Below are 18,192 nucleotides of genomic sequence, written 5' to 3'. Positions count from 1 at the left end.
TCTCTTTCCCCCACCCCCTCTTCAAAGATCTGCCCTGAAATTCCAGTTGCCTCATCTTCCCTGAGCTCTGACTTCTGTCTCTTCACCTCAGTGAGACCCAGGGCTCAGCCTGGAGACTCTCGGTCACCCGCAAGATCACCAGGTTCCCCTGGCTGCTTTCACGTCCTTCACAGATCACCCACTGGGCGTCGTCCAGCGTTGGAGAACTTGCTTCACACACTGTGTTACTGCATCCTGGTTGCTGGTTGTGTGCAGTGAAGGCCCCATACAGTCCTAACTGCTCCATCACGGCCCAAAGAGAAAGAAAGACCTGGCAACGTGAACTTGGAGCACCGTTAAAGTTGTAGCTAGCAGGTGTCTCCAATGTCAAGTTGATGTTCTGTGCTTTGTACTTTCTATTTGGTGGGGAGGAACTTGATGCTGCGTAACTTCCTGTTGCTTCTTAGACTTTTACTCACTGGTTTTAACACCAGTTGAGGATTTGTGCCTAAATAATTACTGTGCTGGTTGCCAAATGACACTTTTCTAATCCCATCCTTCCTTCTGTATGTATTAGTTGGGAGGGGAAGGGAGGGATAAATGTGTTTTAAGTACTAAAGGAAAGGGGAAGGGAAGGGAAGAGGAACCTTCCATGGCCTGGGATGGCCCAGCCAGGGCCAGGCTCTGGGTCCTCCCCCGACGCACTGCCAGGCAGGGTCACTGTCACTTCAGAAGGAGCCTGAACTCGTGGGCACACATGCGAGAATGAAGAGGCAACAATCTGATAATTGTATTGCATACAAAGAAAAACTGCTGAAAATATGGACTGTGAGTCTGAAGCAATCCTGGTAGAAACTCAAAAACATGGCTGGTGCATTGATTCACGCCTGTACTCCCAGCATTTTGGGAGGCTGAGGTGAGTGCATCACCTGAACCAAGGAGTTCAAGACCAGCCTGGGTAACATGGCAAGATTCCACCTCTTCAAAATGCACAAACAATGGCCGGTCCTGGTCGTTTGTGCCTGTTGTCCCAGCTACTTGGGAGGCTGAGGCTGGAGGATTGCTTGAGTCCAGGAGGCTGAGGCTGGCTGAGCCCTGATTGTGCCACTGCACTCCAGCCTTGAAAAAAAAAAAAAACCCTCAAAAATGTAAGGGACGGTGCTGGTACAGTATGAAATGGGATAAGAAGGCATATAAAAGGAGCCGGGGGAAATACTTGGTGTGAAGAATACACCAGTTCAACAGTGAACGAGGCAAGTAATAGCATGGGTGCTGCTAAGAAATGTGTGAGATGAAATATCAAGTGGCGGAATTGTTCTAGAAGGTTCGGGAGCAATAATGAGATAAAAACATAAAAGGAAAGCCGAGACATGTGGAGAGAAAAGGAGAAATGAGTGGATTGGCTAGGAGGAGTCCCAGAAGGCAGAGGAAAAGAGAGGGGAGGTATTTAAAGAAATAATGAAAATAAATATTCCAGAATTAAAGAAACAGACACAAGGGCTCTCAACAGGCCAACGAGGACGGATAAGAAAGAACCCACCTGCATTACAGTGAAATTTTAAAATATCAAAGTCCTAAATCGTCCCATAGAAAATCAGCAGAATTGCCTGAAAGAGCAAGAAAGAATCACATCACTCGTCTTAAGAGTGCTACTGGATGTGAGAACACAAAGGAGTAAAATTTCAAAGGCATGTATAAAATTTGTATACAGGATTTTATGGGCATGACTTTTGTTTAAATGCATCAGGGAGATGAGAATACTCTTAGGCATGCCACGCCTCAGAGAACATTAGGAATATTTGCCACAGAAACACTCATTTTGCAAAGGCTCAGACCTGACTGATCTATTCACGGATTTCTACGCTTCAGTCTTGGTGTCAGAGTAAGGTCATGGAGCATTCCCCACCCCCCAGCTAAGATGCGGATTGGGGTTGCACTGGATCCTTACATTCATGTAGGGAGGTGTGACATCTTTGTAATATGAAGCCATCCCCATATGAAGTGTCTTCCTGTACCCTCTGAATAAGCCTACCAAGATCCTCAGTTGGGTATAGCGTTTCCACAGTGACGTCTGGCATATGACTGTTACGTGTCAACTTTGAAAAGAACAAAAAGAGAGGAATTTGCTCTGTCTGATATTAAGACATATGATGAAGCCTGATATGAAAATCCCATGGGATTGGCACAAGAGCAAAGTTAGACCAAAGACAGAGGGTAGGGAGTTTGGAGGCAGACTCGTGTATACACATATTCCATGCTTACAGCTGTCCATTTAGGCTGAGTGCAGTGGCTCACATGTCTGTAATGACAGTGCTTTGGGAGGCCGAGGCAGGAGAATACCTTGAGGCCAGGAGTCTGAAGCCACAGAGAGCTATAATCATACCACTGCACTCCAGCCTGGGCAACACAGTGAGATTCTGTCTCTGAACATATGATATATATGTATTATTTGTATTATATATGTATATATATTATATACAGATATACATACATTCATGACCACCGTTCTGTGAAAGAAAAAACAAACAAAAATATTTCCACTACTTTTAATGTGAAAAACTATGATATGTTCCATGCCAACCTGATACCTCTCAGATTTTCACAGATAAAACGTTGATTGAAGAAGGAAAATAAATTTGTATGAGGAATTAAGAATCACGGATCTTAAAATCAGTTTGCCAATTTCTACAAAGAAGGCTTCTGATATTTTGATTGGAATTGTGTTGAATTCTTAGATTAATTTGAGGAAAATTGACATCTTAATACTAAATTTTCCAATCCATGAACACGGCATATCTCTCCATTTAGTGAAGTCTTCTTTAACGTCCCTCAGCAATGTTTTTGAGTTTTTTGTGTACAGGTTTGCACATATTTTGCCGTATTTATAGCTGAGTATTTAATACTTTCTTTTTGCAAATGGTATTTTTAGTTCAATTTCCAATTGTTCTTTGCTATTATATGCAAATACAATTTATTGCCTAGATTGATCTTGTATGCTGCAACCTTGCTAAACTCACTTTAATTAGTGTAGTGTTTTTGCAGATTTGGTCAAGTTTTCTTCACAGCTGATCATTTTCTGTGAATGAAGATAGTTTTACTCTTTCCAAATTGGAAACCTTTTGTTCCTTTTTCTTGCTTTGTTCTATGGTTTTAGGGGGAAGGCAACCAGTTTTGTACCATTAACTTTGATGCCCTCATGGGCTGAGAAAATGTCCTTCTATTCCTAGTTTGCGGAGATTTAAAAAATCAGGAATGGCCATTGGATTTTGTCAAATGCTTTTTCTGTGTCTATTGATATTATAATATGATTTTTCTTTTTAAATGTAATATGGTCAATTCACTGAGTTGATGTTTTTGAATGTTAAGCCAACCTTGCATTCCTTGAATAGCACTTGTATATGGTTGGGTTTGATTGGCTAAACTTTTCTTTAGAATTCTTGCATCTATGTTCATGAGGGATATCAGCCTGTAGTTTCTCCTTGTGTTTTAACTGTCTGGCTTTAGTATCAGGGTCATGCTGGTCTTATAGAATGAATTTAAAAGTATTCCATCTTTTTCAATTTTTCTGGATTTATTTACGTAGATTTGGTTTTATTTCTTCCTTAAATATTTGATCGAATTCACTAGTGATGTCATATAGTCCTGGAGTTTTCTGGATGTTACCTACATGTTTAATTTACTGAATAAATATGGTGCTATTCTGGTTGTCTAATTCTTCTTAAGTGTTATTAGCTTGTGTCTTACAAAGATTTTGTCTATTTCATCTAAGTTGATAAATTTATTGATGTAAAGTTGTTCCTAATATTCTTTTATGATACTTTTAATATCTGTAGGATCTGTAATGATGACATCTCATTCATGATATTGGCAAATAACATCTTTTTCCTTTTCCTCCCAGCTAGTCTGGCTTTTACTGATTTTATTGACCTCTCAATGAACTGGTGTTTTGTTTCACTACTAGCTCTATAGTTTTCTGTTTTTAGTTTCACTGATTCTACTCTGATTCTTATTTTTGTACTCCTTGCACTTACTTGGATTTGTTTTTCTAGTTTTGAAGGAAGCTGTGGTTGTTGATTTCAAGCCTTTATTCTATTCTAATATAGAATATATGTTTAGCTGCCTAAATCTTCTTCTAAGTACTGAATTGCATAAATTTTGAAATGTTGTGTTTTTATTTTTACTTGGTTTAAAATAGTTTCCAATTTCTCTTTGATTTGTTAAACCATGGGTTATTTAGATCTATTTTATTTATTTCCAAATATTTGGGCATTTTTCATACATCTCTGTTGTTAGCCAAATTTAATTTCATTATGGTCAGATAATATATTTTGTATGACTTGAATTCTCTTTTACGTTTTTCAAGGCTTGTTTTATGGCCCATAAGTCAGTTTATGTTGGTAAATATTTCATGTGCCCTTTAAAAGAATGTGTATTTTGCTGTTAACAGGTGGAATTTTCTATTAATGTCAATTAGGTCAGCAAAGTTGATAGTGTTATTTAGCTTCCCTATATTTTTTCTGATGTTCTATTTATTCTATCAAGTACAAGTATTATCTAGAAGAGAGTGTTGAAGACTCTGACTATAATTATGGGTTAATCTATTTCTCCTGGCAGGTCTATCAGCTCTTGCTTTGTTCATTAACATTTGGGATTGCGATGCTCTCATGATTGACCCCTTAATGGTTATGAAGTGACCTTCTTAATGCCTGGTAACATTCATTATCCTGAAATCTATTAAAATGGCCACTCCTCCTTTATTTTGATCAGTTCTGACACAGAATCCTGAACTTCATACTATCTACTGCTGTCTAACAAACACCCCAAACTTAGTGGCTTAAAACAACAGATACTTACCTCACAGATTCCCGTGGGTCAGGAAACTAAGCACCGTTTAGCTTGGTATCTCCAAATCCAGGCTTCTCAAAAGGCTGACTTTTCCCTTTTGCTTCAGGCTCCAATAGAGGCTCAGCATAGTATGGTACTGTTACTCATCCTGTCTTAATTTAAAATTCCAATAATTTGGTCTTCACATATTTTTGAGTTAATTTGCATTTTAAAACATATTGCATTAAAATATTATTTGTCTTGATTACTGAATTTTCTGATCCTTCTTTGAATTTCATGACTGAGGCAAGTACCTTATTTCCCTCCCCTTAGTCCCAGACATGGGTGTGAATACTAAGATACGTGGGGCGTCCTTAGAAGCTGCTTACCAGAGCACCATCTTACGTTAAACATATTCATATATTTATATTTGAGATGTGTTTCTTGAAGGCAGCAGAGAGTTAGGTATTATTTTGTTATCCAACCTATGAAGTTTTAATTGAGTATTTAGAACATTTACATTTAATGTGTTTATTGTTGTGGTTAGGCTTGACTATATAAACCTGTCATTTCCATTTGTTCTATCTGTCTTTGTTCCATTTCCTCTCTTTCTCTCTCTCTCTCTGTGTGTGTGTGTCTGTGTGTGTGTGTGTGTGTGTGTGTGTGTGTGATGGGAATTATTTGATAATTTGTTAATGATTCCATTAATTTTTAATTAACTTATTTACTGTAATTCTTTTTTTAAAAAAATTAGTGCTTCCTCTAGGGTATATAGCTTACATCTTCAACTTAAAGTGAAATGATACAACTTAACATATAGTATAAGAACTTTATAATAGTATACCTCCATTTCTTCCATTCTCGCCTTTATGGTATTGCCATACAATCTATTTTTACATATGATGTCAAATTCCTATCAGTTACTGTTTTTCTTTAAGTAGTTGCTTATTTTATAAAAATATTTAAATAGTAACAAAAATTTACATGCATTTACCCATATAGTTACCATTTCTGGTGCTCTTCATTCCTTCATGTAATTCTGTAATTCTGTCTCATATAGTTTTCCTTATTCCTGAAAGACTTCCTTTAATATTTTTGTAGTGAAGGTCTGCTGGTGATGAATCTTTCAGGTTTTGAATGTCTGAACAAACTATTTCATCTGTACTTTTGAATGATATTTTCACTGGGTATAGAATTCTAGGTTGACAGTATTTTTTTTCAGTTTTTTAAAGACATTGCTTCCCTGTCTTCTCCTTGCATTGTTTCCAGTGAGAAATCTGTATCATCCATTTTTATTTTTGTATCTTTTTCTAATTTTTTATTGTGATAAAATATACATGACATACAAATTTACTATCTTAATCACTTTTAAGTTTATAACACAATGGTATTAAGTACATTCAGATTGTTGGGCAGCCATTACCACCGTCCATCTCCAGAACTTTTTCATCTTTCCCAACTGAATCTCTGTCCCATTAATCACGAACTCCTACCCCCTGGCAACCACCATTCTACTTTCTGTCTTTATGGATTTAATGACTGTACCTCATGTAAATGGAATCATACAATATTTGTGCCTGGCTTATTTTACTCAGCATAACGTCCTCAAGATTCATCTATGTTGTGACATGTGTCAGAATTCCCTTGCTATTTTAAGACCGAAGAATATTCCACTGCATGGATGGACCACATTTTGTTCATTCATTCATCATCAATAGGTAGTTGGCTGCTTTCACCTTTTGGCTACTGTAAATAGTGCTGCTATGAACACAGGTGTATGAATATTGTATCATCCTTATTTCTATTCCTCTGTACATAAGTTGTTCTTTTGTACATATGTTCATTTTCCTCTGGTTGCTTTTAAGGTTTTATTTTATTTTTCTTTACTACTGGTTTTAAGCAATTTGATTACGATGTGTCATGATGCTGTCATTTTCTTCAAGTTCCTCCTTCTCAGAGTTTGCTGAGCTTTGTGGATCTGTGTGTTATAATCTTCATCAACTTTGGAAAATTTTCTGTCATTTTTTTCTCCAAATACTTTTTCCATCTCTTTTGTCTTTTGATTCATGGACTTTGATTGCAAGTATATTAGACCACTTGAATTTTTCCATAGCTCACTGATGCTCTCTTCACTTTTAAGCAATTCTCTTTTTTCTCTATGCTTAATTGTGAATATCATCTATTGCAATGTCTTCAAGTTCATTAACCTTTTCTTTCATAATATCCTTGCAGTTTTTCTAGCTCAGTGCATTCTTCGTCACAGACATTGTAGTTATCATCTCTAAATAAATAGTCTCAAATGAAACTGTGCTGTCCTGAGTGTATAGCCACTTTCTCCATGGTTTCATATCTGGACGCCTTCTGGTTGCATGGGAGAATGACATGAGGTTGACAGAGGGGCAGACTGTCCTGTTCCAGCAGGCTGGCGGTCCTGCCTCCTGCCAAGGCCTGACCAGCCCTTGAAGTACAGCCACAGAATTTATATAATAAATATATAAATTATATATATATCATTATATATTATATATAATAATATAAGAATATATAATATATAAATTATATATATAATTTATATATAATATATAATATACAAATTATATATTATATATGTATATTATATTATACATTACATTATAATATATAATTTATATATTATATGTGTATAATATATATATATATATGTATGTATCTTCCAAGCCTCTACTTGGCTTTCAACATAGGAAATACAGTCATAACACCTGTTTTAATGTTCTTGTCCTTATTAATGCCTTTGTCCACTCTGAATATTTACTTCTTATCTATATCCTTATTAGATGGCATATTTTTCTGCTTTATGCACACGTGCCATTTGTTATTAAATATCATACATTCATACATTGTAACCTTTATCTCTTTAGGTGGTAGGTATTTTTGTATTTCTATTTTTCAGTTTTGCCTGGGCCATGGTTGAGTTACTTAGAAACACTTGGGTGAGGCGGGATTGGAATGGTGTCCAGTCTAGGGCAAATGATCCCCACTAGGGAGGCGAGAGCCTGCTGTGTACTCTGTCCATGGCCTCATGAACTATGAGTTTCCCGTGTTGGCTGGTTGGGATAGCCCTCCTTCCGTCCTGAGTGAGAACTGGGCACTGCTCTCTCATCCTCCAGGACAATTCCTTCCGCGGCCTCGGGCTCTTCACGTGCCTCCCTGATCAGTTCTCTGCTGAATCCTTGGAGGAGCTTTCTGCTGCTCTCTGGGGCTCTCCCTCTGTGCAGCTCTCTCCAATCCACTGCTCTGTCCTGAGAACCCAGGTGCCTGCGCCTCCCCTCCTCCAGGCAGTCCACTGGGCTCTGCCCGGGTTCCTCCTTCTGGACTGGGAAACTCTCTCGGGGAGCAGCTGGGAAGCTGTAGGGCCCCCTTCACCTGTTTGCCATCTCTTGAGGACTGCTGTCCTTTGCTGCCATATGTCCAGTGTTTTGAAAACTGCTGCTTCCTAAATTTGATCCATTTTGTTGTTGTTTTCTGGGGCGGGGGGAGGGGAGTACATTCAGTTCCTGTTATTCCATCGTGGTCATAACAAACATCCTTAGTTTTTAATCTTTTCCATATTTGTACTTAAGTCATCTTAACTTTTTTGTTATTTTAAAAATGTGTGTTCTTTCTTATTTAGATTTACCTATTTTGTTGGTCTGATTTTAAAAAAACCAGTTTTCCATTCCGTCGACTCAGTTAACAGTTCACTTTTCTGCCTTGTTAATTTCCCTCCTCATCACCATTAGTTAGCCCTTATTACTTCTTTTACGCTTACTTTGGGTTTTCTCTTATCCTAGAGTTGAATGCTTTGTTCACTTGTGTTCAGCGTTTCTTGTTTTTAAGTGATTTGAGGTTATGAAGTTGCATTGGCCGTTGACTTTCGAAAGGCCCGTCACTGATGTTGTGATTGTTCTTTAGTTAAGAGTTATTCAGAAGGCTGTTCCTTTCTTCACGCGTTTGCCATGTTAGAGCTGGGACTTCAGGGTTTTCTTTCTAACTTTATTATCCTGCGGTCAGGAAATGTGGTGGAGAATGAGTCCTGTCTTACAAGCATGGCCGCTTTCTCCATGGTCTCATACCTGGACAGCTGTCAGTTTCACAGCGGAATGACATGGGCTTGGGAGAGAAGCAGCCTCTGCTCTTCCAGCCGCTGGGAGTGCCGCCTCCTGCCTGGGTTCGGCCAGCCCTGGAGTGCAGCCAGGAAATCCCCTTCTCAGCCCCAAGCCTCCATGGTGGGGCAGGGGATGGATGTTAAGGCAGCTGAGCTGAGGGAACTCCGTGATGGGCTGCCGAGTCTCTGCCTGTCACTCACGGCCAGCCTTGAGCACTGAATTCTCCTCTCTGAGCTGCAGCTTCCTGGTCTGTCATGTGAGGCCACGGCCGTCCAAAATGTAGGTTTCATTATTATTCAGGTGTGCTGAGGGCAACAGATAGAGTCAATTGCCATAGAAAAGACAATTGTTAACTCACAGTTCTCAAAGCGGTGGCACCCCATGCAACAGGTGGCGGGGGGCAGGGTCTGTCAGAAGGTGGGGGAGCCACCAGGAGACCTGGGCAAGACCGTTTCTTGTGGTTTCTGTAGAATAGGCAAGGCAGGGCATATGGGTTTAGGATCGGGCAGGTTGAATAATTTCAGAGCTCTGGGGCCTCGGGGCTGCTGTTTGTCGGGGACCTGCCCTTGGGGTGACATGGGCAGGGGTAGTGCCCTCCAGCGTAAGACCCTGATAGAGGAGGGGGGCCATAGGTGGGCTCTGCGGTGGTCGGTTTACCTATGAAAAGGGCCTCCTTCACTGTGTCTAGGACTTAGCTTATCCTGGGAGAGCTGGCCCTTCGCAGTCAGCAAGTCCCAAAGATGTCACACTGTCACATACAGAGACCAGAAAACTGGTATCAGAGGGGGCACGAGGCTCTCCTAGTCCAGATCTGTGTTGTCCCATATGGCAGCCACCAGCCATGAGTGCCACTGAGCATTGGGATGTGGCCGGTCCACACTGGCCATGAATGTAAAAAGACACACGCCCGATTTAAAAACCTTGTTATGAAAAGAAAACGTGAAACAACTCTCAAGTAATTTTTATACAGATGACATGTTGCAAATGCTAATATTTTGGGTATGTTGTTAAAGCTCATTCCACCCATCCCTCTTTAGGTGTTTTTAAAATGTGGCTACCAAACAATGTGAGGTTACTGATGATACCTCCCAGGCCGTGGCCACACTGGCCCCCACGTCCCCCCATGTCCTGCCACATCTCCCCAACTCCAGGCCATGGTCACCCTGGCCCCCAGGGGCCCCTGTGTCCTGCCACATCTCCCCAACTCCAGGCCATGGCCACACTGGCCCCCAGGTCCCCCCATGTCCTGCCACATCTCCCCAACTCCAGGCCATGGCCACACTGGCCCCCAGGTCCCCCCGTGTCCTGCCGCATCTCCCCAACTCCTGCCACACAGCCGCCTGCCAATCAGTCAGGCTTCATGACTCCCCAGGGTGCCCCACACTTCCAGCTCCTGCAACCTGGTTCCAAACAACCTGTGGGTAACTTCAAAGTCAATGTGAGCCTCGCTCACCCCTGGAGCAGGAGCTGGCTCCCGGGGGGACAGCAGGACTGTGGCTGGTGGCTCCCAGCTGGCCAGCCACAGAGCTGCTCTTAGACCCTCTAGGCTCATCCTATGGGAGTCAGGCTCACATTGACTTTGAAATCACCCTTGGTGACAAGGAGCTCTGACCAAACAGGCCAAAAGCTTCCCATGGACCATCACCAACCCTGGTGTGGCCTGCTCCTGCCCCTCTTTGCTGGACCTGGGCTTTGCTGGACATTCACCCAGCTCATGAGCACACATGAGCAGCAACTCAGATGTCCAAGGAGCAGGTCGGGTAGGCCTGTCGTACAGAGCTGACCCGGGCAGCCGCAGCTCCGTGTGAAGCACAGGGACGAGGAGGCTCCAGGAGGCTGCTGAGGTCAGGGAAGGCCTCCAGGTGATGTGGTGTCTGAGCTGGATGGGAGGCAGTGGGCGATGGCATGCGAGGGTGCTGGGCCTGAACCTCGAGGGCCCAAGCACGATCTAGCTGGGCTGGATGCTGGGTAAGGCCCCTACTTCCAGGCGCTGCTCAGACAGGAGCAGCAAACTGAGAAGCCAGGAGACCAGGGCAGAGGTGGGGACAGTGTCTGAGGGCAAGATGGGGATCTGGCTGGACAAGCAGCTGGGCTGAGGGACAGCAGAGGACGGACGAGAGGAAGGGAGTGCCCACACTGCTGACCTGGCATTCTCTGAGGAAGGGATCTTTCCTTGGAGGAGAGGAGGCCGAGTTCAGCCTGTGGCAAGCTGAGTTTGAGGAGCTGCAGGAGGACGGGGTCGGCCCAGGTGTCGCGAGGACACACCACTCCTCTCGAGCAGCGGTCAGCAGACCGAGGCCCACGGGCCCGATCCAGCCCTGGCCTGCTTTTGTACTGCCCCAAAGCGAGGAACTTTCTTTAAATTCTTACGTGGATGAAGAATTAAAATCTATACCCATTAGCTATCATCAAAAACCTATTATCAAAAATCTTAGCCAGCTGGGGCAGTATAGTAAGACTCCATCTCTACAAAAAATAAAAATTTGGCAGGGATTGGTGGCACGCATCTGTAATCCCAGCCACTCAGGAGGCTAAGACAGGACAATCGCTGGAACTCGGGAGGCAGAGGCTGCGGTGAGCCGAGATCGTGCCATTGCACTCCAGCCTGGAAGACAGAGCGAGACTCCGTCTCCAAAGCAAACAAACAAAACAAAACAAAACAAAACACACCCAGAAAGTACCAAGTGTTGGTGGGGATGTGGAGATGTGAGAGCCTCGTGTACTAGAGGGAATGTACAGTGGGCAGCCACTGTGGAAAGCCACGGGGTGGTCCCTCGGAAGGTTAGACGGAGGTTTGCCGTATGACCCAGCAGCTCCACTTCTCCACCTATTGTCAAAAGAATTGAAAGCAGAGTCTCACAGAGATATTGTACCCCCACGTCCATAGCAGCATCATTGACAACAGCCAAAGGGTGGAACCCACCTCAGTGTCCACTGATGGAGGAATGGATCAACACCGTGGTCTATGCAAATCCATATGGAATATTATTCACCCATAAACATGCAAGAACCTCGAGGACATCACCATCAGTGTAAGAAGCCAATCCACAAAAAGGCAAATGCTGTAGGATTCCACTTACGTGAAGTCCCCAGAGCAGTCAAATCTGTATAGATAGAGTGGATGGTGGGTGTCAGGGGCTAGGGGAAGGGTCATGGGGAGTTGGTGTTTAATGGGAACAGACTTTCAGTCTGGGAAATGAGAAACTTCTGGAGAAGGATGGCGGTGATGATTGTACAACCGTGTGAATATACCTGATACTACTGAACTGCACACTTATGATGGCTAAGAAGGTTCATTTTATGTCACGTGTATTGAACCACAATCCAAAAATCCAGAGTATTTTGTGACAGTGAGTGTGACCTGGACTTCACGTTCCCGTGACCAGGAAGCAGGTTTTGCTGTCATTTCCTCCCTGTCCATGCCTGCATTTGCTCTGCAAGGCAGTGAACTCCTGGCAGAGACCTGCGACCAGCAAGGCCGAGTATACTTACCATGAGGTCCTTTGCAGAAAAAGTTTGCCTACCCCTGCTCAAGAGCTCAGGGATGAAGAACTGGAGGCAGGCAGAGCCCGGGCGGGGTGCCAGGGGGCCCAGGCAAAGTCCTCATGAGGCCTCCTGCTTATGTTCAAAGGTCTTCTAACTGCTTTATTAACATACAGTTCATATTCCATGGATCTAAAATGTACATTTCAATGGTTTGTGTGTGTGTGTGTGTGTGTGTGTGTGTGTGTGTGTGTTGTACAGTGCTGCAGCCAACAGGACAGGCCATGCTAGAACATTCTCAGCATCTGGGAAAAAACCGTGTACCTTTTAGTGGCCACCCTCATCCCTCTACTGTTACTCCCCAGCCCATGGCCACTGTGACTTTCCTCTCTGCTTCTGTGAATGTATCCATTCTGGACATTTCATAGACAGAGTCACACACCACGTGGTCTTCAGTGTCTGGCTTCTTTCACTTGGCCTGACGTTCTCAAGGCTTACCCACATCATGGCGTGAAACGGCTTCATCTCTTTTTGGGGCTGAATAATCTCGCATTATGCTAGGCCACATTTTGCTTATCCAAGTTCTCCAACCAGGGCAGAGGCCGGCTCACGTGGACACGTGGCTATTTCGAATCATGCTGCTGGAAAACTCACGTGGGTACCGCCATGCTTACCAGGGCTGAGTTCTCAGGATGGAGTGAGAGGCTGAGTTCCAGAAAAGATGGCCTGATAGTGTGGGGACTCACCAGTCCAGGAGAGGGTGTGCTTCCGAAATAAGGCAGGTACTGCAGCGTCAAATGCTGCACAACCGGTGGAGCCAAGGAATGAAGGAGGCAGGGAGACTCTCCGTCGCAGGGAGAGACACAGGCCCCTAGGAAACTTTTATTTCTAAGCCAGGCATTGGGGGTAGACTGGCTTTCCACAGCGGTGGAGGACCACACTGGGAAGAGGATGAAGGTGGAGAGGGGTGTAGGCGGTAGTGGCGGCTGGCCTGGCCATGGCCAGCAGACACAGGTGGGTGCAGGGCTGTGCCTGGGCGCTGAGAGGCTTGAGTTTCAGACAAGGACTTCCAGGGTGATCTGAAGAGGCCTTGCAGGTCCTGCTCCACAGATCTTACCAGCTGTGGACACTCAGGCGAAGACCAAGTAGAAAGCCACCCAGCCGCTGCACGCCTCTCCTCTGTTGACCTCGAGGGTGTATACGGCCACACCCAGAGCAGCAGAAGGCCCACCCACCAACCCACAGAATCCCACCGCTAAAATCCTGGTGTCTCCTTACACAGCAACAGATAACAGAGGGGCTCCCAGCCCAGGAGGCGGGGTGGAAGTCCAGCAGGGATTTCCAAACCTGCAGGAGCCCAGGATTGTTCCTGAAGGAGGGAGGCAGTGGAAGGAGTGCAGGATGATCCATGCCAGGCTGTGATTTGCCAAGTGACGGGGAAGAATAGGGCCACACGCCAGGGACAGAGCAGAGGTGAGCCGGCCTCTGCCCTGGCTGGAGAACTTGGATTCAGACACAGGGCCCTGATTTCTGCGTGGATCGCTCCACTGAGTGGAGTGACTGTGGACACTTCCAGGGTTCTCTCCAAGTCGTCTTCCTCGCCTGCCAAATAGAGACTGCTGCCCACCTGCTCCCCGGTAGGTGCCACTCTTCGGGACACTCTCAAGGCAGGAAGGCCAGGGGTGCTGGGGCACAGGTGTGCTAGGGGCCCAGGTGGGCCAGCCCAGCAAAATCCTGCAGGGTAATGGGAGCAGGCAGGGACCCGAGGCTGGCAGTAAACACTTGATTTCTGCCCCCAGGCTCCCAGGAGGGGTCCTGGGCCTCACCTCCTCCAGCCAGACAGAAAGCAGCTCCAGGCAGCTGGGTCCACAGAAAGCTCCGTTCCCTGAGGTCTCGGAGGCAGTGGCCCAGGAGCATCTGGTCACCTTTGGAAAAACCGGCTTGGCAAAGGCTCTCCCGAGGGCATGCCTTTCCCGGACAGTGAGACAGAGCCAAAACTCTCCCGTTAACACTGCATTTTTCGCATTTCTGCAGTGCCTGCCCTCTCGGAGCCCACCACTTCCCCGCATCTCTTAGGGAGACGCTCTCGACGTCCCACCTCCCCTGGAAGGGTGCTGCTCCCAGAGACCTTCCCACCAATGGCCCAATCTCAGTGCCCTCAGGGGAGAGGTGGGTGCAGAAAAACAGCCTGGGTCACGGAAAGAGGAACGAGGGCTGTGAGATTCCGGAGGCACAAACGCGAAGCGCGACGGAGAGCGTGAGGGCAGGACGGGGTGGAGGAGGGGGATACTGGAAATGGAAGGAGCCACGCAGGGGGCGGGCGTGGGCCTGACCGCCGTCCCGGCACAAGGCGATCGGGTGCAAACCTCCAAGCCCCCTGGCTAAGGTGCCGCCCAGAGCCCTCAGGCCTGGGGTGCACGTGGAGGGACGGGGAAAGCAGTGCGGGTTGGGGAAGGCGCCCTGGGAACCTGAACCTCCCACCCGCCTCCGTCTCGACCACTCTTAAGCCCCGCCCCGCCCGAAGTAAGGCTCAGTTCACCCCCATTCCCAGTAGACTAATGCACAGGTGGGGGCGCGCTCGGGACACAGGTGTGCTTGGGGGCAGCACGCACAGCCCAGTCACGGGGACGAGGAGCAGGGCGGGGCCGAGCGGGCACCCAGCTTTGTTAGCGGCGCTCCCCGCGAGACACGCGCCGCGCGTACGCGCTTCCTCCTTGGGGCCGGCCGTGGGGCCCCGCCCTGCGCGATTGGCCAAACGGGTGGCCCACGATTGGCTGAGACCCTGGCCCCCGCCTCCTCGGCCCCAGGAGGGCGGGGCGCGGGTGTGGGCTGCGCGGCGCGTGCTGCCCTCGGGGGTCTAGCGCGCCGCAGGTACAGCCGAGCTGTCGCCAGGGCCACGCCTTCCCTCCCACAGAGCGCGCTGCGCGTGCAGAGGGCTGGCGGCTATTGGGACTTGCGGGCTGAGCGCGGGGGGTAAGGTGGGGGTACGGGAAGGTGCCTGCACCTGCATACCTTGCTTTGGGGGCGCACCGAGGATCTGCCGGGAGCAGGGGGCGCACCGGGGACTCGCAGATTTCGCCAGCTGAGCGCACTGGGGATCTGTGGCCTGCGCCCGGGGGATGGGCTAGGGGAACACGCGCACGCTTTGGGCTTTACAGAATGTCATCGCACGAGGGGGAGGGCGAAGCGTGGCAGGAGGGCGAGGCGAAGGAAGGAGGGCGTGAGAAAGGCGGCGGCCGCGGCGCGGAGGAGGGTTATCTATACATTTAAAAACGAGCCGCCTGCGCCGCGCCTGCGGAGACTGGGGAGAGTCCGGCCGCACGCGCGGGACACGAGCGTCCCACGCTCCTTGGCGCGTACAGCCCGCCACCACTCGGCGTCTTGTCCCCTGACTCCAAAGGACCTAGGACGCGTGCCCCGGGAAGTTGCTCGGCGGCGCCGTGGCAGAAGCCCCCTGGGGGCGCCACCGTTTTCACCACCGACTCCGGTTCCTCTGTCTGCACCTTCCTGCGGCGCGCCGGGACCCGGAGCGGTCGGGTGGATGCGGGCGCGATGGACGGCGGCGCACTGCCCGGGCCCGCGCCCCCTGCGCCCCGCGTCCCTGTCGGCTGCGCCGCCCGGCGGAGACCCGCGTCCCCAGAACTGTTGCGCTGCAGCCGGCGGCGGCGCCCTGCCAACGCGGAGACCGGGGGCGGCGCGGCGGCCGTGGCGCGGCGCAATGAGCGCGAGCGCAACCGCGTGAAGCTGGTGAACTTGGGCTTCCAGGCGCTGCGGCAGCATGTGCCGCACGGCGGCGCCAGCAAGAAGCTGAGCAAGGTGGAGACGCTGCGCTCGGCCGTGGAGTACATCCGCGCGCTGCAGCGCCTGCTGGCCGAGCACGACGCGGTGCGCAACGTGCTGGCCGGAGGGCTGCTGGCGTCGGCCGTGCGGCCGTCTGCGCCCCGCGGACCGCCTGGGCCCACCTCAGTGGCCGCCTCGCCCTCCCGCGCGTCTTCGTCCCCGGGCCGCGGGGGCAGCTCGGAGCCCGGCTCCCCGCGTTCCGCCTACTCGTCGGACGACAGCGGCTGCGAGGGCGCGCTGAGCCCCGCGGAGCGCGAGCTGCTCGACTTCTCCAGCTGGCTAGGGGGCTACTGAGCGCCCTCGACCAAGGAGGTAACGGCCGGGCGGCGGGGAGGAGGGAGGGCCGGGGCCGGGGTGCAGGGACCGGGTGGGGCGGGGTGGGCAGGCCCGGCGGGTCGCGCCCCCAAGAGCCCGGGGAGCCGAGCGCCAGGCCCGAGCGAGGGCTTCGATTTCGCTCACTCTTCATTTTCCCCAGCCTTTTTCAAGCCTGTGCAAGACCGGCGTTTGTTTGTCCGGGATTGCAAAACTTCTCCTCGCGGCCCCGCCGCCACCGAGGGAGGGGAGGCGAGGGGAGGGGAGCGGCCGTCGGGCGGTTGAGGTCTCGAGTGCTGGCGGTTCTCGGGGCAGATTGGGGTGCTGGGGGCGGGGTGACTTTGCATTGCAAATCGCGCTCCCGGCCCGGGGCGGCAGAAATGAGTCGGCGGGCGCGGCGGGCGCGGAGCCCTGACTCACCGCGGCTGCGAGTGCCCGCCCCGCCCCGCCCCCGCCCTGTCTCAGACCGAGCCGCGGCACCCACGGACTCGGGACTCCAAAGCCGACCGAGCAAACGAAACTGCCGACTTCGCTGGGGGGGAGGTGGGGGCGGGGCCGGCCCCGGCGGGCGGGGTCTGTCCCGGTCGGCGCTCGCGTTGACGCGCGTTCGGTTCCCCACCTTCCCCTTGCAGCCTCAGCCCTGGAAGCCCAGCGAGCGACCGGCGCGCTCATCGCCCAGGAGCCTGCCAGGTGGACCGGCCCGCGCCCCTCCCCCAGAGAGCCGGGGACCCTCCTCCCCCGGCCGACGCCTTGTCGCCCGTCCGGCCCAGCCTGACCAATGCCCGGGTGGAACCGGGCCTGTAGCTGGCCCCATGAGGGCTGGCGGCTTCCTCCGACGTCGCCCCTGCCCACAGCTTCTGGACTGCAGTGGGGTGGGGGCACCGCACGTGGAGATTTTTCCGGAGAGAGGATTGTATCCGGGCACAGAGAATCTTTTTTCTGCACATTAGCTGGAGCTGCTGGAGGGTCAGTGCTGGCAAATGGAGACCTATTTTTGTACAAAGATCCCTTGACTTGGGGCACAATAAAGATGATCTGGACCCCCGCCCCCACTCTCTGGAGTTTTCCATGCTGGCCAAGGCCTGGACACGAGCAGCCCCTGAGGTGCGGGGTCCTTGGCATGAGGCCCCCATTACTGCCCCACTTGGGGTTGATTTGTGGGCGGTGCTGCTCTTTTCTGTAGAAGCCTCTTTAAGGAGCATGAACTTTATAAATCAGTCAGCTCTGTTTACCTGTGGCTCCTGTCACCTACTTCTCAGGTGACGGCCAGACCAATGTGGTCGCTACTCCCTGAACCCTGCCACCTCCTCTGTACGGTGGGTCTGGGGTGAGACCTGGAGTCCAGCCAGGCCGCTGATAGCGGAGCCACTGGGACACCTTGTGAGGCTGGGGACGTCCTGCAGGAGGTGGTGGCTGGTGGGTGGGCCAGGCAGGGCTACTTGCTGGCTTGGAAGCTGAAGTCTGGAGGCTGCTGAGCCACCCCCGGGGCTGGGGTAAGTGCTGGGTGTGGGTCTAGTCTGAGGTGGTCTGACCAGAGAGCACCGGCTGTGGGGCTGAGGGCGTGAGCTCCCCGGCAGGCCGCAGCTCAGAGCTCCACTGCCATTGAAGGTGGGCAGCCCCGGGCAAGTGG

General features: G+C 49.6%; 1 protein-coding gene across 1 annotated transcript; it reads left to right on the top strand.

Annotated features, from left to right (window-relative positions):
* The first annotated feature begins 15,274 nt into the window (after positions 1-15,274).
* Positions 15,275-17,793, top strand: ASCL2 (achaete-scute family bHLH transcription factor 2). Its single transcript, XM_017507710.2, has 2 exons — positions 15,275-16,562; positions 17,195-17,793. The coding sequence occupies exon 1, from the start codon at positions 15,963-15,965 to the stop codon at positions 16,542-16,544; it is 582 nt and encodes a 193-aa protein (XP_017363199.1). The 5' UTR covers positions 15,275-15,962; the 3' UTR covers positions 16,545-16,562; positions 17,195-17,793.
* The last annotated feature ends 399 nt before the right edge of the window (positions 17,794-18,192 follow it).

This window comes from Cebus imitator, unplaced genomic scaffold (genome assembly GCF_001604975.1).
Source record: "Cebus imitator isolate Cc_AM_T3 unplaced genomic scaffold, Cebus_imitator-1.0 Scaffold384, whole genome shotgun sequence".
In the NCBI taxonomy this organism is placed as follows: Eukaryota; Metazoa; Chordata; class Mammalia; order Primates; family Cebidae; genus Cebus; species Cebus imitator.
This window is presented reverse-complemented; position numbering and strand designations above follow the sequence as displayed.